Source organism: Salvelinus sp. IW2-2015, linkage group LG32 (assembly GCF_002910315.2).
Source record: "Salvelinus sp. IW2-2015 linkage group LG32, ASM291031v2, whole genome shotgun sequence".
NCBI classification, from domain to species: Eukaryota; Metazoa; Chordata; class Actinopteri; order Salmoniformes; family Salmonidae; genus Salvelinus; species Salvelinus sp. IW2-2015.
Window position 1 is genome coordinate 10,777,962 of NC_036871.1, and position 22,433 is coordinate 10,800,394.

General features: G+C 41.5%; 1 protein-coding gene across 6 annotated transcripts in view; it reads left to right on the forward strand.

Moving 5' to 3' along the window:
• The window catches only part of LOC111956597 (microtubule-associated serine/threonine-protein kinase 3-like), a 48,768-nt gene that overhangs the window by 8,361 nt on the left and 17,974 nt on the right, over positions 1–22,433 (forward strand). For all 6 annotated transcript variants that reach the window (XM_023977096.2, XM_070436807.1, XM_023977094.2 and 3 more), the window contains 14 exons: positions 1,973–2,058; positions 2,850–2,922; positions 6,134–6,154; positions 6,290–6,368; positions 8,865–9,022; positions 13,232–13,307; positions 13,547–13,756; positions 18,581–18,682; positions 18,972–19,104; positions 19,467–19,537; positions 19,806–19,891; positions 21,151–21,359; positions 21,802–21,940; positions 22,156–22,288. In XM_023977096.2, the coding sequence (XP_023832864.1) occupies positions 1,973–2,058; positions 2,850–2,922; positions 6,134–6,154; positions 6,290–6,368; positions 8,865–9,022; positions 13,232–13,307; positions 13,547–13,756; positions 18,581–18,682; positions 18,972–19,104; positions 19,467–19,537; positions 19,806–19,891; positions 21,151–21,359; positions 21,802–21,940; positions 22,156–22,288 (1,576 nt within the window). The remainder of the gene's footprint in view (positions 1–1,972; positions 2,059–2,849; positions 2,923–6,133; positions 6,155–6,289; positions 6,369–8,864; positions 9,023–13,231; positions 13,308–13,546; positions 13,757–18,580; positions 18,683–18,971; positions 19,105–19,466; positions 19,538–19,805; positions 19,892–21,150; positions 21,360–21,801; positions 21,941–22,155; positions 22,289–22,433) is intronic.

The following is a 22,433-nucleotide window of genomic DNA, read 5'->3' on the forward strand; positions in this document are numbered from 1 at the left end:
TTGCTTTGTGAGCCTGAAAATACATGATCTAAGTGATTTGATAGTTGATATTCAGTAGTCATAAAAGTATGCCTTATTTACTTTGAACTACTAAAATGATTTTGTCAGACTGTGTAGGTAACAGCTCAAACCCCTCTGATATGATATGTTAAAGTTTGTTATGGTATGTATTAATTTGTGGACAACGTCATCTATTTTGTATGTAATGGTAAGGATTAATTTGTGGACTTCCATCATCCATTTCATATATGTTATGAGTTTTTGATACATACTGTATGATATGTTACAAATCCCAATTTGTTGTGGCTAGGTGGCTAACGTTAACTAGGCTAGTGGTTAGAGTTAGCTTAAGGGTTAGCTAACATGCTAAGTAGTTGCTAAAATAATAAAGTTATCCATGATGAGATTCAAACACAACCTTTGCGTTGCTAGACGTTCGTGTTCTACGCCCACCCACCCAACTTTTTGTTTTTGCCTTAAGTAACCTTCTGTCTTATGTAACCATATCATACTAATTTCCTAGATTCTCATTTATTATGTTACATCTAGTGTATGAGACCAGGCTGAAATATAAAGCAAAACTGTATAATTTACCTTTTAATAGCTGGGCAACGGCACACATTTCAGCAAATAAACGCCTTTTTCAAATAAACGCTGGGTCTAAATAAATTAAACAATTAGCTACGCAAATGAGCAAAAGCTCTGTGCATTAAAGCTGCAATATGTAACTTTTGGGGCGACCTGACCAAATTCACAGTTGTGAGTTATAGATATGTCATTCTCATTGAAAGCAAGTCTAAGAAGTGGTAGATCTGGGGCGATCTGACTTATTATTGTTTTTTGAGGTCAGTTCACAGATCTGTTCTGTGTGCTTTTTCTCCGCCTCCCGTGCTTAAGTTTTTTTTTGTGTGTTTAACTTTCTGTTTTGTACACCAGCTGAAAATACAATAGTATTGGTTATGGAAAATATATTTCAGTTGTTTAGATGGTACAATGATTCTCTTCGCTATACTTGCAGTAGCTTACATTGGCGATTCAGTAAATGTCTGTAGCCTACATGTTTGACCATAGCCTACTACGTTTTTTAAAAACCCTGTCGGTGGATGGGGAAAAACCTCAAGGTGCRCCTGACCGCTAACACCAGCAGTGTCAACAGCCAAAGCATTCACCACAATCTCTGTTCATGACAAACCTGCCTGTTTTCTTTTACAGTTGGCTTCCTTATGCATGGAACTGGGTAAAGTCCCTACTAGCGATACGGGTTGTTTAGACTGAGACATAAATCATTTCCATTGCCTCTAAGTGTTTTGATTGTGATTTGATTTCCCCAAAGTTGAATGAATTAATAGATTCATGAAATACATTTTATTACAAGGGGCATCTTTTGTAATCTGATCTCCATGCCAACCCAGAAATGTCAGACTCAGTTGTCGTCTGAGCTCCTCAATTATTTTAGGTCACTGGCAGCGAGATGGTATTGATATTAGTGGCAGCCCAACGTCAACAATGGGGGCTGGGGATCCGTCATCTCCGAAAACAAACAAACTGAAAATGAGTTCCTTCCATTCTGTAAATCTCCCCCTGGCCATGGAGCCTGGTGGGTACACACCCTGCAGGCACTGTAGCCCTCCAATAACAGAGATGGTTTTTAACCAATGGACTGCTGAGCTCACTAATTTGGGTTTATCTAAATTGTCCAATTCAACCAAATTAGGTCATTACTGCCCTGCCTAGATTGTGATGGGGAACTATAAGCCAAAAACAGAAGGTCCAAATTATTTTCCGACACAATTTGAATGGTAAATCTGCTGTATCATGAGTTCTCAGAACTTGTGGTGAAAGTATGTACTGTATCATACAGGCAAAATATTCGTAACACCTGCATGTTGCATTCAAGCCCCAATTTCACAACTCTGTTTACGTTCCACTACTTTAATGTGTCACAAAGCAATTCTCTCCCTTTTTTCCACAGTTGCCGTAACAGCAAAAGGGGTCTGGCGGTCGGGACCCCCTCGCCGTCACTCTCCCGACCACTCTCGCCTCTCCCCCTTGCCACAGGTAGGTGTTGTTGTGAGCCGTCTCTCCACTGCACCCTGTATGCGATAGAGATACCAGACCAGCATGCGATAAACACATAGCAAACCAATCAACATGTGACATTAGAGATAGCAGACCAATCAGGCCTTTCCAGTGCATTGTGCCAGCAGAGCACAATGCACACAGACACAGCTAACCACATGATATGTGTTCAGAGTTTTCTCAGTCAAATGAAAACGCAGCAGCTGAGCTGACAAAGCTCAAATTACTGTTTGGCTTCTGTTTTGAAGCTGAAGTTACCGAAGACGTTCATGTACAGATCACGATCTCCCTACTGCGAAACCAGAGGGTTTTGTATCGCTTTAGGGGAATAACATGAAATATACTTCACATGAAAGAGAGAAAGGCTTCCTTCATGGTTATTGGTTGTGAGCCAGTGGAGGACTTAGTAAATCTGAGACTTGTTATCCTCTTCCATTGTAACAAGCGGACAGTCAGGCTTATTTTCATCATAACAAATCGGGATGGCAACCCCAGTTAATAAAAGTGCTACGGATGGAGTTGAGACTTATCAAAGGAGCATGAGTTAGGCCCGTCACAAAAACCCTGTCCTCTCCAGACCACATGCTCGTAAATATGCGTTGAGTTTATTGAATTGAGTTCCGCCTGAGACCGATTTCTTTGCATTTACTTGTGCGCCATCAGCTCCCGAGAATGACAGCGGACTGCAGTTATAGTAACATGGCCTATTTCTTGATGATTAGAAAACGTGTCCCAGTGATAAAACTCWGACAGTCTGATTGTTGTTTCAGCTGGAAGTAGTCCCCAAGAAAGCCCCAGAAATGTCTCTGCCAGTGCCACCGCCAACTTCCAGTTTGCACGCAGGTAAGAAAAAATCCTGTCTTCCTTTCAGTAAATTCAGTTTAATTGAAGCAATTTAGTTTTTAATTTGGCTGTGTTATTGAAGTTCCGAAAGTATTGGGTCAGTGACAAATGTTTTGTTGTTTTGGCTCTGTCCTCCAGCACTTTGGATTTGAAATGATATAATGACTGAGGTTAGTGCAGACTGTCAGCTTTAATTTGAGGATATTATATCGGGTGAACCGTTTAGAAAATACAGCACGTTTTGTACATGGTCCTCCCATTTTAGGGGACCAAAAGTATCGGGACAAATTCACTTATGTGTATTAAAGTAGCACAAAGTTAAGTATTTGGTCCCATATTCCCAGCACGCAATGACTACATCAAGCTTGTGACACATTTCTTGGATTCATTTGCCGTTTGTTTTGGTTGTGTTTCAGATTATTTGGTGGCCAATAGAAATAAATGGCAAATCATATAGTGTCAAAAAGGATAGATCCTCCCATAATTGCATAGGAACAAGATGGTTTGGTACAGTAGGTAACCTCCATCATTCCCATGACCACAGCCAATGCATCAAAAAACTCCTATTAATGAGGAGGACCGTGCTTTAGAACGAAGCCAGACGAATGGCTCTAGGGGCACTCGCGGGACATGGGACTTGTTATTTATCAGTGCAATTTTAAAGGGAGAGTCACTATGCAGTGCCCATGCTCTGGCTGCCATTATGATGTGTTACAAGCAGAGCCTCATGTCGAGTCTCATGTCGAGTCTATCATGCTTCACGTTGTATCCAGTGGTGGGCTTGCTCACAGTCAATCATCCACTTCAGTGGTCAACAGTGCAACCCAGTCAGGCTTGAGGACGGTGAGGTTAAAGCCTTTTATGGTACAGTATCACTGTACCGTACCATAAGCCTTAAAGATAAGAGGGGGGAAATCACACGGAACATTTTAGCCGTGCGCAAGTTTGCGTTAACTTACTACATGACACCGCTAAATTTACTGAGGTTTCCCAGATGCTGTGGCTGCACTATGTAAGGTGTTGAGTTGGGATAGTTGTTGTCCTACTCATAGATTGCAGTCTGTTTGTCCTACTCATAGATTGCAGTCTGTTTGTCCTACTCATAGATTGCAGTCTGTTTGTCCTACTTATAGATTGCAGTCTGTTGTGCATGCAATTATTTAGGCACGTAAACAACACCATGCGAGTAATACTGACACACAATAAAATGGGTGCCATGGGTATCGTTCAATCAAAGCTGTTACCGGAACTTTGTTATGGTGGAAAGCTCCCAGGTTATGTCCACATTTTCCAGGCGCTGCAACCAAGTGTGTTTTTTATTAATGTACTAAAGCAAATGTTTAACCGTGTGAAACAAGAAGGGACTCCACTGTACACTAGGCTGTAATTGTAAAGAAGAATTTGTACTTAACTGGCTTGCCTAGTTAAATAAATAAACAAATCTAATCGCATAATTCTCCCATTGTTTTGGCTTACCCAGAAACCTCTGTACACGGGTATTGATAAAAAAAAAAAAAAAATTGCACATCAAAACAGCCTCCCTTTCCATTCCTCTCCAGCGGTATGGTACCTTAATATTAAATAATATCACTTATTAACCCCTTACACTCGTGGAAATTGGCCTATATCGATAGAGCCAAATGTAAATGTTTCTAACAGTTATAAAAAGCATACGCATGACTATGGTAGCAATTGAAAGGGAACACTTTGGAGATTATGGGGAGAGAATAAGATCAGAAAAAACGATTACGGGTGTTTGAGTAATGGATCAAACTGTGCAAAGTTCCTAAGTGATTTCAATGCACCTTTTTATGACTCAAGGAAAGAGCCTTAAAGCTCCTAGCTTTGCCATTTGAGGAAGTGTTTGGAACACAGCCCTGCATCCCCACCATCGCACAATTATAGTGTGTATACAATTTACTGTTGTAATCCAAACATGTTCCATTATAAATCGCAATCTGGTTCAGGTGGGCGTCGTTTGAAAGCTTATTATATTTCCAACATGGCTACCTCAGCTATAAAATACAATCTTACGGCGTTAGGCTTTCGAAAGGCACTTCAGACCAACCGATTTGTAATTTTGGTGCGCAAAGAATGGAGTCATGAGTGCGTTCAAGTGCGTGTTCTGCGACAAATGTTCTTCACAATACGACAAACGGGCTCATTGTGTYCAGGACAAGCCAGGGTATAACGCATGTCATCTTTGGAACTGTGGATCAAACACAGCGATCATAAACGTTGATATTGTAAATGACATGCGTTTTCGAATATGTAACTGTTAAGTGCACATTTGGACTCGTGGGGGTGTGGTTTTTGTGTGTACGACATCAAAGTGGTGTTTATAATAATCTTCAATGACTCATCTGTCAGAAGACATCGACTCCTTTCGATTCGCAGCGTTTCCCTCACTGGGACAACAACAAATGTGCAAAAGTAGCCCAATTAGCGGGAGGGATGGGTGTATCTTTTTGTTGTGCTCAAGTTAAACGTCAGTCAAAACCCATACAGCGCTGTGAAGTGGATAACCTGAGTTCTGACTTCATATATAGCATACTGTACAGCCACTGCGTTCCAATTTAGGTGTTTATCAATGACAAAATCTGCCATTTTCAACCCGTGTACGGGATTGACGGGTCCTGTGATTGGAAAGGTTTAATAATACATCTGAGATATGAAGAGAAAGGGACATATTCCAGCCGACTAATCCTTGCCCTGATACCCACAGAAACCCCAATCTCATTAAGTCCGACCTGATTTGTCGACATGTTAGTCAAGCTGGTTGTACAAGGCGCTAACCTGACGCATGAGGAATATTGTGGCACACATGCCATTATGGATCGACTCCATCCTTAAACCTATCAGGGAAATGGGGAGGGGAAATGGGCCCCGAAGTAACATGTCTGTCAACATGGCGTATCACATTTGGTAAACAAAGAAGTTTCAGTGAGTTGTGTTGAGGTGGGAGATTTGGCTGGGATATAAACCGAAGCGATTGAGCTGAAGCGTAGTGCAATGTGGTGTGTGTGTGAAATGACTCATTAGGCAGGTGCCAATGTGTTGATAGCATTGTTGCCTGTTATCAGCTGTTCAGATGTAGCCTGATGTCCAGAACCTTGACTCCAGTCTGTGAGCTTCTGACTGCTTTACGTTTACCTTTACCTGATTGTTTGTTTTTGTCTGTCTCCCTGTCTGTCATAATGTGATGAACCAGTCACCTGGCCCGCACTGAAAGGTAGGAAAACAGTTGTGTCAATTTTAAATGATACTTAATTTAAACATATTAAACAGCTTTTGGTAGTGCTTCGTGATTAACTCTCAAGAGGATGTGTAAGAGATTGAAACACTCACAAGCGCCATGTCTTTCCAGAGCGGATGGGCGGAGATGGTCTGTGGCCTCCGTTCCCTCGTCTGGCTATGGAACCAACCCCCCCAGCTCCTCAGTGTCTGTAAGTGGTCCTCATTTAAATATTTAAGCCCTTCTTCCTCGAAGACCAGCAAGGGATTTTTTTTTTTTTTTTTTTTTTTGCCGTGTCGTCAATACTCAATATAGCTGTCAATCAAATGTCTATGTAGCAACACCACCTTGTACAGTAGACTCATAGGACATGTGGCTGTTAAGTTCAGTATTTAAGGTTAGTAATAGTAAGTAAGTCCAAGTAAGACATTTTATACTGTAGAAGATCGCTAAACAGGAACCAGGGAAGACGAGGCACATGTAAAACAAAAATTAAATCACTTTTTGGGGGGGATTCGTCTGGGATATTCTCTGTCCTTTTGTGACTTGGGTTGCATATTCTGTTTTAGGTGCTTGTCCGGGATATTCTGTGTGCCTTGTCCTTGTTCCGGGATTTAAGTCTCCTGGCCTTGACGTGGCTGTGATGGTTCACCACAGAATGGGTTTAATGTTCATCTCTATATTGTCTGTTGGCAGTGTCCCCTATAAACAGCTGAGTGTCCTTTCAGCACATCTGTGAATTATGTAAACCAGCTGTGGGGACAGTCGTAAGAGCAGGACTCATGAGTCACCTGATGGGAGAACAGTAATACTGATGAAAYGCCTCGCAAGCCCTCCTCATCCATCTTAAGTGTTTTGGCTTGAGGGAGTTATGGTAGAGTGGAACTTAGGAAAATGACTACTTTGTAGTTCTTGTACAATGATTTATTCATTAACCCCCATGATTAAAAGCCCAAAATAACTTAATTTGAAGTGAAATCCTCACTTATCGTTTCAGTTGCTCGGGGCATTGGTTGTTTGCTTTGCACTGCKTAACGTTATTTCTGTAAGGTTGTTATAGTTTGGTATTTTTATATTTGTTTTTATTCCCTTTTGTTTAAAAAAAAATTGCAATTCATTTTATTTTTAGTTMGTTTTCAGACCTGATTTGCTAGTTATATAAAAAAAGTGTGTCTTAGTCAATGTATTATTATTACAGTTATAAAGTCAATCTCAATGTGTCTTAGATTCAATAGGAAGAGTGCCGAGACAAGTTAAAAAAAAATATGGTAGAAGGAAACTTTCATCCATGTTTTAAATCAATCTAATCCTTTAGAATTTKAATGGTACATGTAAGAAGTCAAGTTGGCTACCTGTTGATAGTGATGCTCAAGCTAGGCGTGAAAAGCTTGAGGCCATCTCCTGGCCGCACTTACCGACCATATTCACTAAATCCTCCAAAAAGCTTGAAAACCTCATTAGATTATTAGTTTAGAAAAAAATCTAAAATTTGAATATAATTCCTAATGGTTTTTATTTTAATTCGTTTTGGAGTCAAAGATAATAGTTTTTGTTTTTCGAACAGGTTTCTTATTTTATTTCAGTTTACTAAATCGTTTTTTCTTGACTAGTTTTGAATTAGCCTTGTCTCCCAGCACCATTTCAGTGTGTTGGAACCCCTTTTTTCTAGCTATATATCCCCCCCAGCCTAAGATAATTTGTCACCTATTGGGTAAACCCAGGTTAACAATAAACCCTAGACCTGTGGAAAAACAGTACATCACCAGCCAGACAAGTACTGGATGACATTGCACATTTCCTCGTACTGCACTGTATACAGGAAGTCAAACCGAGGGCAACTAAATATGTCAGCTGTGTCTGTCTCTGGGTCTTGTGGCATTGTTTTCTTTTTTTGGAGTTGTCGAAAGACACCCCAGCCGGCGGACAAACGAGGCCCATTCTATTCAGGCCGCTATGTCTGGGCTGTGATTTTTCTATGGCTTAGGCAGTGAGGTCAGTCCCTCCCCTCCCACACAATACCCCATTCACTGCCCGGTGTCAGTTAACCCATTATGTAGTGCTCCGGTTCCTCCCTCGGAGAAAAGGTCATATGATCCTCCTTCAGGGAAACACAAGCTTTTGGACGCTAATAAATTCCACTGTCTGCGTGTTGCGCATTTTGGTTTTAAATGAAAATACACACCGTCATCTGTGCCTTGGGCTACTGTGGAAACAAATACTGGTTCTGGTGACACACTGAAAGCTCACGGAATCCTTTTTTAAGACCAAACTGGATGCAGGATGTCGTTCGCAGTCCCACGAAATCCAATTTAGCTTAGACATTTAGTTGGCTCTATAGAAGCATCAAAGACAATTCAGCTACTAAGCATTATGCATTGTCTTATAATACGTGGCAAGGTGATGTTATAGCTTACTTATGGAAAGGGAAATCTTTTCAGCCAAATCTCATTTATCTGCAGAGCCGASTTAACCTGAAAACACTGTTTTGTCAGCACTTTTAAAATCAACTTAGATAATGAGTTCACAAAGGGCGCTGCTTTGATTGCATGTACACATATTTACAGAAGTCTAGTTGTTGTTGTATCAAGGCCTCATCTTATGGAAGAAAAAAAACAACTTTGTCAACACAAACTGATCTGTCTCGTTCACACCTCTTTCTTTCCTTTCTTTAACTCTCTTTCTCTCCTTTCTCGCTCTCCTCCCCCAGTCCTCCTCCTCCTCCCAGGAGCTCTTGCACCAGCTGCCCTTCCAGCCCACGGCAGATGAGCTTAATTTCCTGTTTAAACACTTCCGGAGCACAGAGAGTTTGGCGGACGAGGAAGGGCAGCCCTCATCCCTTGTGAGGCTCCGCTCCCGCAGTCTTAGGTAGGCAYGCCACCAATCAGACCACCAACACACTTAAAGGGACCGTTCGCCAACAGATAAAAGTTTTTCAGATGTTCCTAAKGCATTTATGAATCTGCACAACAGTTGAAGTGTTAAAAGAAAGATTCCAAAAATAAAATTGTATTTGTCCCATGCGCCAAATACAACAGGTGTATACTTTACCGTGAAATGCTTACTTAGATTCACCCATTTTGAATGTTATATTGTTTTTGCGCATCTCTCRTTTCATGTTTTCATTTGTCTCTGAGCCATTGCTATTCAAGMAGGCAGAAATCCATCTGGTAWKATGTAGCATTGCGATAAACTACACTGGAAATTAATAGGAATACTACTTTTAGATCGAAAACGACTATCATGCATTTAAAATTTCAATACTGTCCAATGTCATAACGCAGAAGGTTGTCTTCTCTCGAATGAGCCATTGATCATATAACTAGCTACTTCACATGCTGATGTTGACTTTGGTATTGTTGTGTGTAGCTACGTTTGCTTGCTAGCTAGCCAGCCAGCCTAAAGAGAGCATTGCATTGTTGGTTTTGTAGTGTAGTTGAGCTGCAACAGATTTCCACAACGAATTTCACGTTGCTASCAACCTTATTATTAACTTATTAACCKTATTATTAACTACAAAATRAAACATTTGTTCGCCAAAAGTATTGTTCTCACATATTAGTGTTATTTAATACTGTAAATGATAGGAATTTGTGTTTTTGCTAGGTACCGTGAGCTTGCGCTAGTCGGCTGTACCTGTGCCAAAACTCCGGCATTGTTCATCCTATAGCTTGACAACGACAACATATTTTTAAATAGTTAGCCACATGTTTTCAGCACATTTTCATGACTCATTTTCTCATGCTTTCGCTTGTTTCTCTGCAAATCAAATTTTATTTGTCCCATGCGCCGAATACAACATGTGTAGACCTTACCGTGAAATGCTTACTTACAAGCCCTGTACCAACAATGCAGTTTTAAGAAAGTGTTAAGAACATATTTACTAAAATAAAGGAGCAACAATAAAAKAATGAGGCTATATACAGGGGGTACCGAGTCAATGTGTGGGGGTACAGGTTAGTCGAGGTAATATGTACAAAAAAATTGTGGGGGGGGTCAACGCAAATAGTCTGGGTAGCCATTTGATTAGCTGTTCAGCAGTCTTATGGCTTGGGGGAGGTAGAAGCTGACAATTTTTAGGGCCTTCCTCTTAYACCCCCTGGTATAGAGGTCCTGGATGGCAGGAAGCTTGACCCCAGTGATGTATTGGGCTGTATGCACTACCTTCTGTAGCGTCTCTGACCTCCTCCCTATAGGCTGTCTCACCGTTGTCGGTGATCAGGCCATCCACCGTTGTGTCATCGGCAAACTTAATGATGGTGTTGGAGTCGTGCCTGGCCGTGCAGTCATGAGTGAACAGAGATTACAGGAGGGGACTAAGCACGCACCCCTGAGGGGCCCCCGTGTTGAGAATCAGCGTGGCAAATGTTGTTACCTACCCTTACCACCTGGGGGTGGCCCGTCAGGAAGTCCAGGATCCAGTTGCAGAGGGAGGTGTTTAGTCCGTGTCCTTAGCTTAGTGATGAGCTTTGAGGGCACTATGGTGTTGAACGCCGAGCTGTAGTCAATGATGAACAGCATTCTCACATAGGTGTTCCTTTTGTCCAGGTGGGAAAGGGCAGTGTGGAGTGCAATAGAGATTGCATCATCTGTTGTGGTGGTATGCAAATTTGAGTGGCAGCAGACATGTAGTGAGCAATATGTTCCCAGATAGCACACACATCTGCCCAACGTAGGCACGATGTCTACAGGATTCATTGGGAAGATGCAGTTTAGACAGCGTTTGTTCAAGATGTCTTGCAGATGTATGTAGAATTCCAACATTCTAAGTTCTACATTGTTTATACTGTACGTTGGCCAGACGTCACAACTCTATTCTGTCTCACTGACGTCTTCCCAAGGTGCCRACCCTCCAAACGACGTATTCCCCACGCAATTTGATACGTCGGTCAAAGGTGTGCGTGTGATCTAGAATCATGAGAAATCGCAATATTTACATAAGTATTGCGATAATATCGTATTGTGAGGTCCCTGGCAATTCCCAGCCCTTGCAAATAGATATCCACTTTTTCGATAAGCCTTCGTTTTTTTACTGAGGGAAAACATACTGGAAAATGGATGGTATTCATGTTATGATTAATCTCTCGTGGACTGACGAAACGGCGAGATCCTGTCAAGGCTCACAGAATTGTGATTACGAGCAGCAGTAGTTCCTGGTTTGGGGTTTTTGTTGCTTATTTGGACAACTCAAGATTGAGCAAAGGCGGTGCTTATACTGGTCCAGGGATTTTCAAGCCCATGTGCGGATGATAAATGGTTTCCACTAGATTCCACAGCCACAAAGTCAAAATTGGCTGTATTGTAAAAAAATGTATGAAAACAAAAATGTGCTTTTGGCCATGATAAACACGTGTGAAATWTAGTGAAGGGAGGGGATTGGCTGAGAGTTTCTGTTTGCAAGGGAGGAGACTTAGCTTCTTTGCAAAAAGGTAATCACAATTGTTAACGCTATTCTCCCAAGATGTAAAACAAGAAATGACAGACTTTCGCAACATAATTTTACTTCTGGSTAACTGAGATTGTCATGATTTGCTTAGTGACTTGCWTCGTGACTTGCTTCTCACTCACAATTCTTTCACATTGGTTTAGGTTCGWATCTATACACAGAGGTGAATGCTTTTGCATCTGCTATGCATAAAGCTATTGACGACTGAGATTGGATGGCTGGATGTAATCACAAGTCTCTGCTTGCATCAATTTACAAAAAAAATTGCCCCCCCCCCCCAACGCCTGCCCTTTTTGTACACGGCTGCTACTCGCTGTTTTATTATCTATACATAGTCACTTCACCCCCACCTACATGTACAAATTACCTCAACTAACCTGTACCCCCGCACACTGACTCGGTACCGGTGCCTCCTGTATATAGCCTCGTTATTGTTAATCTTWTTGTGTTACTTTTTATTTTAGTCTACTTGGTAAATATTTTCTTAACTCTTCTTGAACTGCACTGTTGGTTAAGGGCTTGTAAGTAAGCAATTCACTGTAAAGTCTACACTTGTTGTATTCGGCGCATGTGACCAAGTTTTTCTTTATCAAATCAAACGTGTCAGTCAGCCACAATTATGAAATGGTGTCCTGGACAAATGTTGATCTTTTTTACGGTTATGGGGATCCCCACAACCTTAATATTTTTAACTGATGCGACTGTCCTGGTTTATTAACAAAGGGAAAACTCTACTTCATATTCATCATCTCCAGCACTACATCAACATAGTGCCTTTGGAAAGTATTCAGACCCCTTGACTTTTTCCACATTGTTACATTATAGCCTTATTCTAAAATTAATGAAATTGAGTTAAAAAAAATAATCTACTCAATACCCCAATAATGACAAAGCAAAAAAAGTTTTTTACAAGTTTTTTTAGCAGATTTATGTAAAATGTGATTTTGTTTTTCCTATTTTTAATAAGTATTCAGACCCTTAACTCAGTACTTTATTGAAGCACCTTTGCCAGCGATTACAGCCTCGGGTCTTGGGTATGACTCTATGAGCGTGGCACCTTATATTTTGGGAGTTTCTCCCATTTTGCTCTGCAGATCCTCTCAAGCTCTGTCAGGTTTGATGGGAAGCGTCGCTGCACAGCTATTTTCAGGTMTCTCCAGAGATGTTCGATCAGGTTTAAGTCCAGGCTCTAGCTGGGCCACTCAAGAACATTCAGAGACGTATCCCAAAGCCACTCCTGCGTTGTCTTGGCTGTGTGGTTAGGGTCGTTGTCCTGATGGAAGGTGAACCGTCTGAGGTCCTGAGTGCACTGGAGCAGGTTTTCATCAAGGATCTCTCTGTACTATGCTCTGTTCATCTTTCCCTCGATCCTGACTAGTCTTCCTGTCCCTGCCGCTGAGAAACATAGAAACGTGCCATTTTTTTTAAACAAACAGTATGTTGATGTGAGGTTGGTGCTGTGAGCCCCACACTTCTGGACACCCATGTAATTGAGTCCAAGCCAGTGGCATTTGATACGTTTGTTGTGTTTTCTCTGCTTTCCGTTGAACTATTAGTCTTTTTAAAATTGCTTATGATCGTGCTATAATGAAGAAATTGAGTGATTTTTATGAAATGTGTTTTTCCTCCAGCCCTGGTCGGACATGCGGCAGCTTTGATAATGAGATTGTAATGATGAATCACGTTTACAAAGAGCGCTTTCCCAAGGTAGGTATTATTTTCTGACTAACCCCCCTTTTTTTTCCTAGCACATCAATAGATTCATCCTCGTCACGATACTTTCATCGTGTCCACTTTTATATGTTGCTTTTAACTGCTTTTTTATTTGCCAATTCTACGATCTTCTCTTTCAATCRTCTCCATCTTTTTAATTGTCTATGATGTGCATTGTGACATGCGTTGTTTGTGGCGATAAAGTTTATGGTAACAGTTGATATGATCTCCAGGCCACAGCTCAGATGGAGGGGCGTCTGCTGGACATCCTCGCYGACTGCTCTCCAGACAGCACCCTGCCCCTGGCTGACGGCGTKTTGGGCTTTATCCAGCACCAGCTAGTGGAGCTGGCCAGAGACTGCCTGGACAAGTCCCAGATGGGCCAGGTCACCTCGCGCTACTTCATGGAGCTGCAGGAGAAACTGGAGAAACTACTGCATGAGGTGAGGTTCTCTCCAGAACGACTCAGCAAAAGCCTAATGCAATATGTCTGCGTCAGGTAGGCTCTCTCATAGAAATAGATTTACTTGAGTGTATTCAGGGATGGAGCTTTTTAGCACTCAAATTGCCGTGGTCTGAGGCGCTGCTCTCTTATTTCTATTGGCTCTCTCCTGAATGACTCCGTTAACTCTGATGCAGTATGTGGGCCGTTCCATGAAACGGGTGCCTTTTTGGACATGCACGTTTTAAGAAATGAACTTAAATGCCTGTTCTTTCAACATTCAGTTGCATGGAGGATATGTTTAGCCTATGGGGGGGAAAACACATTTTCCCATCTCAGGCATTAAAAGCCTATGAAGGTAGATATTTTTATCTGAACTTGTACCACGCTGTCTGTTAACCCTATTATGGAAACCGCCTGACTCTTTGAGATAAATCCAATGTTTTGTCATGGATCAAGTATTCCTTGTACAAATAAACTTGCATATAATATAAAACTGATAACTTTACTGATGGGCCTCTGACAGGCTTGATGATGACAGGCTTGATGATGACAGGCTTGATGATGACAGTTGATGTTTTAGGTGAAGATCGGCCATTACTCATGTGGCGAAAACCATGGAACCACATGGTGTTCATGGAATTGGGAATTATACCTATGTTCCACACCTAATGAAAGTCAAATCAAAGTTTTCCAAAAAATGTATTGAGCGAACGTGTTTGCTGTGTTGAGCTCGACCACTTCAGTCAAAGCTAAAACAATTATAAATAGACCAAAAAGAAAGAAGACTTACTTCCGTGCCGTTCAGAGAACTCAAACGATGTCCGCTGTGAATCATTTAACTTGGTGGCATGGGGTCCATTATTTTAAAGGGGTAAATTGTTTCCATAACAGGGTAGCCTTAAAATGAGGGACAGATGTAAATGCATCACTATTCACATGAATATAAATAATCTTCAGAAATGACTTTTGTCAAAGCAGCAAAATAACGAGGCCTTTACAATGATTTTATTTTATTTGGATCTCTTTTAGTCCCCATTTGGACTAATCTTCCAAGAGTCCTTAAACATTAAAATAMAATTTATAATATGAACACATTTTCACATATAACACACTATTACAAACGTGCATAATATACTAACATAATGACCCAATAAATACTCAATCTAAAAAATATTGATTCTTTATCTACTATAGTCCCACAWCATTTCTATSTATTATATTTAAATCGTTTTAAAATAATGTTTAAATGTATATATTGAAAGGTTTCTAGTTTGCTCAGTTAATTTATTCCATTTCTTTATTGCTCTAAATCGAAATGTTCTTTTGCCTATTTCTCTTTTCTGTCTGTACAACGCATAGATGGTGGACAATCTATTCCTAGTATTTACGGAATGTCTGTCTCTTACCAACTGAATACCGTTGTGAATAGAACTTGGCCGTTTTTAAATTATGTATATTATGAAATAAAATAAGCATTTTTTTTCAATCATCTTGTCGATTGATGACCAACCAAGAACACTGYGCATGACTGCAACAGAAGAACCATATCTCCACCTTAAAACAATCCTTGTTTTAGGATACAGACTACGTAAATGACGATGAACTTCACAGGGTAGTGGAAGAGCATGGTGATGAGCTTGATGCTCTAACAGCTAAAGCTGTTCAAAGAATTAGGTGGGCTTGGCCTCCTTAACCTTAAATCATATWWCTGGGCAGCTCAACTTAATCACATAGCATCATGGATTCAACAACCAAAGGATTTGTCATGGCTTGAAATTGAGTCAATATTGTGATATGCCTTTACGTTGTCTTCTCTTTATAGCAGACCCTATTTCTATGGACCGGATTAAACMAAACCCAATTATTACTCTTTMATTGAAGACATGGAGGGAGTTTCAAMGCCAATATAAACTGAGTAATGACATTTCTAGACACACGCCTATATTTCACAACCCAGCCTTTCTCCCTGCTAATATGTCCCAAGGATTTAGGGAATGGGAAAAGAGGGCTTTGTAGAGTCTCTTAACTATTCAAAGGCTCAATTTTTTTTTTAAATATATAATTTCAAGAAATMCAGGAGGAATTCATATTATCCCAAACAAATTTTTATAGTTACCTTCAAGTAAGGCAATTAATTGTTAAAGKATTGTTACAAAAAATGCGTTGTCTTGGCTGTGTGCTTACGGTTGTTGTCCTGTTAGGTGTACCTTAGCTCCAGTCTGAGGTCCTGRGCGCTCTGGAACAGGTTTTCATCAAGGATCTCTAGTCTCCCAGTCCCTGCCGCTACAAAACATCCCCACAGCATGATGATACCACCACCATGCTTCACCGTAGGGATGGTGCCAGGTTTCCTCCAGACGTGTTGCTTGGCATTCAGGCCAAAGAGTTCAATCTTGGTTTCGTCAGACCAGAGAATCTTGTTTCTCATGGTCTGAGAGACTTTAGGTGCCTTTTGGCAAACTCCAAGCGGGCTGTCATGTGCCTTTTYACTGAAGAGTGGCTTCCATCTAGCCTCTGCCATAGAGGCCTGTTTGGTGGAGTGCTGCAGAGATGGTTGTCCTTCTGRAAGGTTCTCCCATCTYCACAGAGGAACTCTAGAGCTCGGTCAGAATGSCCATTGGGTTCTTGGTCACCTCCCTGACCAAGGCTCTTCTCCCCTGAKTGTTCAGTTTAGCCAGGCGGCCAGCTCTAGGAAGAGTCTTGGCGGTTCCAARCTTCTTCCATTTAAGAATGATGGCGGCCCCTGTGTTCTTGGGTACCTTCAATGCTGCAGAAATGTTTTGGTACCCTTCCTCAGATCTGTGCCTAGACACAATCCTGTCTCGGAGCTCTACGGACAATTCCTTCGACATCATAGCTTGGTTTTTACTCCGACATGCACTGTCAACCGTGGGACCTTATATAGACAGGTGTGTGCCTTTCCAAATCATGTCCAATCAATTGAATTTATGACAGGTGGACTCCAATGCGTATGTAAATAAGTTATTTCTGTTTTTTATTTTTACAACATTTCTGAAAACCTGTTCACTTTGTCATTATGGGCGTGTAGTTTGATTGATAAATGTTTTTTTTAATCCATTTTCGAATAAGACTAACGTAACAAAAATTCAAGGATTCTGAATACTTTCCAAATGTATGTACTTTAAGCGCATTAAAAAGTTGGTTCGAATCCTGGTTATTGATTTACGCTTTTTAAAGCCTCCTGTGTATTGAGAACAATAGATTAGAATTGATTATTTGATACTGTAGGTTCTTGCYGTGCTTTGATTCTAGACCGTTAGTTGGCGCCTGCCAAATGGACCTCTCCGGTCTTAGGCAATGAGCCCTACTTACGCAATTACATCTAACTTTCCATAGGACCAATGCTTAATCATTGCTGTCCATACAATGGCTTGCTTTTATTATTTTTATCTGCTATGTTAGTTTTTTTGGCAGTTTTCTCCCTTGTATGTAATCAATTTTTCAAATATAGGATGCATCAGAGTTCATTCAGTCCTCTTATAATGGTTTGTTTTTGTCCCAAGACCAAGGATGTACCCTCTCTTCAAAAAAAGTGTCACATCCTAGACGGAATTACAGTATTATGCAACCCTGTCATTGTTCGTACACTTTGTTGTACTTTCTCGTTAGACGGTGTTGCAGGCTCCTCAGTATCCCCAATCACAATCACCATTTGTCAAAGCATCGACTACAACTTTGTAACTTAGGTTTTTCAGAAAGAGGATTGCCGGTCTCATGCCTTGCACATGATTCGGAGCTATTTTTGCCACATTTGTAATAACTTGAAACGGTGAATACTAAGCCAACTACCAACCGATTTACTAATAAGGAGCCGTTCAAAAAATCTCTCTTTGACCCTAATCTTTAAAGGGGCAATCTGCAGTTCAAACAATAACGAAGATCAGGGATGGGGCTGGAGAAATGTAACCRCTTTAAAATTCATAGACGGAGATATGGTTGCCCTGACCTCACAATTATTGTTTCAATATGTTTTGATGCTATACAGTGTTTGTTTACAATTACATTTTTTTTTTTAAAGAAAATTACAAACTTTGATTTTGTGTTCTGATGGGGTGCAACAGTTGAACTAAGCTCATGAGGCATTCATAAATTAGTCTTCAAGAATCAATGGATATATATCGTTAATTTATAGGTCAAGAAATGAATGTAGCAATTGCAGCTTGACCCTTTAAGCGAGAAGAGTCTGGTTATTTGATTATGGAAGAATTAGTTATACTGTGAATGTTCTATTTGATTATCGTTACTATACAGACTACAGACTAAGCCGCTGACATTTATAGCAGATTATTTTGTAATGCTTCTATGGAGTTCCGTACCAATGTATCGCAGTGGTGTCATCATGATAACTCTAATTATTAATATGTTTTGGTGGGTGCTTATGTACAAGTTTGTATTATACGCACGTGTCAATTATTCTATATTTTTGTTGCATATCCCAACACCCTCAGAGTGGGGATGCTGCCGGGGTCAGACATTATCAACAGTGACCCTGGAGCATTTAGGGTTAGGTATCTTGCTCAAGGGGACAGATTTTCACCTTCTCAGGGATTCGAACTAGTGACCTTTGGCTCAACACTCTAACCCCTAGGCTACTTTTTTATAATTTTTAAAACTTTTTGTTTGGTAAATATTTTCTTAACTCTTTCTTGAACTGCACTGTTGGTTAAGGGCTTGTAAGTAAGCATTTCATGGTAAGGTCTACACCTGTTGTATTTGGCGCATGTGACAAATATAGTTTGAATTGATTTACCTGCTGCCTATGGCATATAAGGTTCTGTATTGTTCTTGTCATGTTCATCAGGCGTATGAGCGGTCAGACAGTGAGGAAGTGACCGTCATCATCAAGCTAGTGAAGAAGATTCTCATCATTATCTCCAGGCCAGCCAGGTTACTGGAGTGTCTGGTAAGATTCCAACAATCATGCAAACAGTTTTTTCTTCTCCATTTCAGGAAGTGGTGCTCCTCAAGCGATTGCTAACCAACACAACTAACATGAAACGTAACATCCACGATGCATTTTGTCCATTTTGTCCATAGATTTTTCGTAGGTTAAGTACATTGAGAGCTAGACTTAAGTACTCCACCACTAAGTGTACTCACTAGCTTGTTCCAGGGTTATAACACTAATACATCGACCTCTGTAATGTGAATCGTAATAACCAATATTCCTATGGTCTTAACACCACCAATAGGAGTTTAACCCAGAGGAGTTCTTGCACCGTCTGGAGGCAGCAGAGGACCATGCCAAGGTGGGCCAGGTCATCAAGACGGACATCCCCCGCTACATCATCAGCCAGCTGGGCCTCACCAGAGACCCTCTGGAAGGTACAGTACCGTGGGGCTTCCTCTTCCACCATCTCTTTTAATATGAAGCACTTTAGGGTTATTTTTTAAACCTGGCCAAGCGGCTACCTGTTGAAAAGGTGCGGCTACCTTTTTGATTCTCCCATGTTGTCTCTGAGTATAATGTGCCATAGATCAACTTGTGATCGCACTGAGTTGCGGAAGGGTGACATTTGTGAGGATGGCAAGGGTCATGTTCATTTGGGCATGCAAGATAAAACATTTTAAAACATTTGCTACAGTAAAGGAGTTTTTCGTATTGTCCAGGTAGTCTCTACAGGTTTCAGTCTGTTTCCTTTCGTTTGGTGCCTGACCATTGTCTCTCTCCCACTGTTGTACTGTAGACATGGTCCATCTGGAGCAGACCTGCCCTGGTCACGGAGCGGCCTGCAGAGACGGTGACGACACTGGGGAGGTAAGGCAACCAGAAACACTTTCACTGCAGGATAAGTTCAGCTAAGCTATGTATTAGCATAGTGTCGCGTGTACTGTGTAGGCCTATAGCATGAGCGTGCACATTCTAGAATTCGCTTGGCTTGAGATGAGATGCATAGAAGACAGTTAAAGTTCTCTCAAAAAAATGATATAACACATACTGTGGCAATTACACGGCATGTTTAATCGTTTGGACCTGGCAAATGTGTTCAGGAGAAATTGCTTTGTTCCCCAATTTTGTGTCTCAGAACCGAGCAGCCTGCGCTCCTTCTCGCAGGAAACCAGTTGAGAGCGACTTTGACACCCTCAAGCTCATCAGTAACGGGGCCTATGGGTGAGTACGAGCTCTTCGTTTGTAGCGGGCTGTCTTTTTTGAGGAAATCTGAGTGTGCAGAACGCAGAAGTGAAACCGAAAGAGGATATCTTGATTGCGTGTGCTGCCATACAGTTGGCTAAAATGCCAGAATGACATTTCTTCAACAAATACCACGCCAATGTTTATGACCAACTGGCCAAATGCCTGTTCAAATATGTTGACAGTGGACCAACTGCGCCATATTAAGCCGGGTGTACACTATACGATTTTGGCCCTGATTTAGCTATCCCAGACAAGTTTTTGAGATCGGAGACAAAATAACCATGTCGTTGCTTACTCGAGGCACGCGGCCGTCACAGGCGTTCGTTTATTGTGAGCAGTCCCGGACGTTTCAAACGTGTTTGATTTATCGGCACAAAGTCCGCTCTTGTAGGGTGAGATGTACTACGACAAGTTTTGAGAACGGTGATCAGCAATAGCCAATGAGAGCTCGCCAGAGAAGAAGCCAGTGAGATGATGATGATGTTGTTTCGCGTCACCCAGAATRMGTAGACACTTGAGCAGGAGCGAYGACTATAACTAGTATGTGTCTGTACTTGCCTTTTAGCCAAAGTGTCAAACCGTTATAGCKCTGATGTTCACAAGCAAATGTTATTCAATAAAAAATATTAGCTAGAAATGTTTACTCTGTATGGCAAGCGTGAATGTCTGACTGAAAACGTTTTGAGGCCGCATCGAGCCACCGCTCGTTCTAGCTGCGTTCAACGATGATGTGATTGATTGTTTTTCGTGAGACCGCACGGCATCGAAAATCCTCACGATCAAGTGAAGAATCTTGTGGTGTCTGACACCCAGTCTGTGCCACATCGTTTAGTGTGCGCACCGCTATGTTGGCGAGACAACAAAAAAAAGGACCGGAAAGACTGTCGTTTTAATGTGAGAGGCTCAGCGACGTTAGGATTTAGAAAGTGATGTTGTGTACACCCTGCATTGCTTACACTTGTCCAATCCTCTCAGATCTCCAAAAGTGACTAGGGGCTGTTTCTGAAAAGGGCCTGTGTCTTAATAGTTTTACAGAAGACCGCTTCCTCTTTCATCTCCACTACACAATATGGCAAAAGCAATATGATTTGATGCTTACTGGTCGTACTCTCTCACATCAGTGCAGAAGAAGTAATTTAAGACGGTTATAAGAAGCACCGAAGTAACTGACTTTTCTTCTCTCCRTTTTCTTTCTCTCTCGGTCTCCCCTTCTCTCTCCTTTTCCACGGTCGCAGTGCTGTGTATCTGGTGAGGCACAGGGAGACCCGGCAGCGTTTTGCCATGAAGAAGATCAACCGTCAGAACCTGATGCTGAGGAACCAGATCCAGCAGGTATTTGTGGAGCGGGACATCCTGACCTTCGCCGAGAACCCCTTCGTTGTCTCCATGTTCTGCTCCTTCGAGACTCGCAGACACCTCTGTATGGTCATGGAGTATGTAGAAGGTAGGTTCTTAATGAAGATATACACCCCTGCAGACTCACACAGACATAATGTATATGGAAGGGTAGGATCCACTGGAATGACATACAAGATGCACACGGTCACACACACGTTGATTTTTACACACTCAGATGCTACATATTGATTTACAAACGGTACTACTGCATGGTTCGGGAGCATGACCGTACGTCAGAACACCACCTTACCCTCTCTCAACCCACATATTCTAAATGTAATGACTCCAAATTCACTCTTTGGGTGTCGAAGAAGCCCAAGGCAGAGATTAGTTGAAATGATTGTCAAGACAAACTTCTCTTATAGCAGCTGTAACTCTGCTGCCTTGCAGTTCAAATTCAAGTCCCAGCAGCACACAAATCAAATCAGGTTCTCATGTTCGTTGCTGCCAGCCTTTCACACAGTCTGTTGGCGTGCCATCCTCCTCAGGTGGGGACTGTGCCAACCTGTTGAAAAACATTGGCCCGCTGCCAGTGGACATGACCAGGATGTACTTTGCTGAGACTGTCTTGGCACTGGAGTACCTCCACAACTACGGCATCGTACACAGAGACCTGAAACCTGACAAGTGAGTCTGGAACCTGACTAGCCAGGTGTCCTGCTCATATTATACATTAATGGCAGGGTGTATTCTACTTTGTGTTCATGTGTATAACATACATTCTGGATTTCTTAATTATTTTGTACACCAAGGCTTCATTCTGCATTGTTCACTATCCAGCATCAACGTCTGTTTGTTCGTTTGTAAACTATTGTTTTCTAATGTGTTTTCTTCCTGTGTAGTTTGCTGATCACGTCCATGGGCCACATCAAGCTGACTGACTTTGGTCTGTCCAAGATCGGCCTGATGAACATGACCACCAACCTGTATGAGGAACACATTGAAAAGGACACAAGGGAGTTTATAGACAAGCAGGTGAGCTCTCCATTTCTCTCTGTCCTCTTTCTCTAAATGTTTGTGTTAATTGGTTTCTAATGTCCTCTACAACGGTCTTGTCTGTCTCTGTCAGTCTCATATCGTCTTGTTCAGTTTAGCTACCTGGTCTATACTCTCTCTTGTC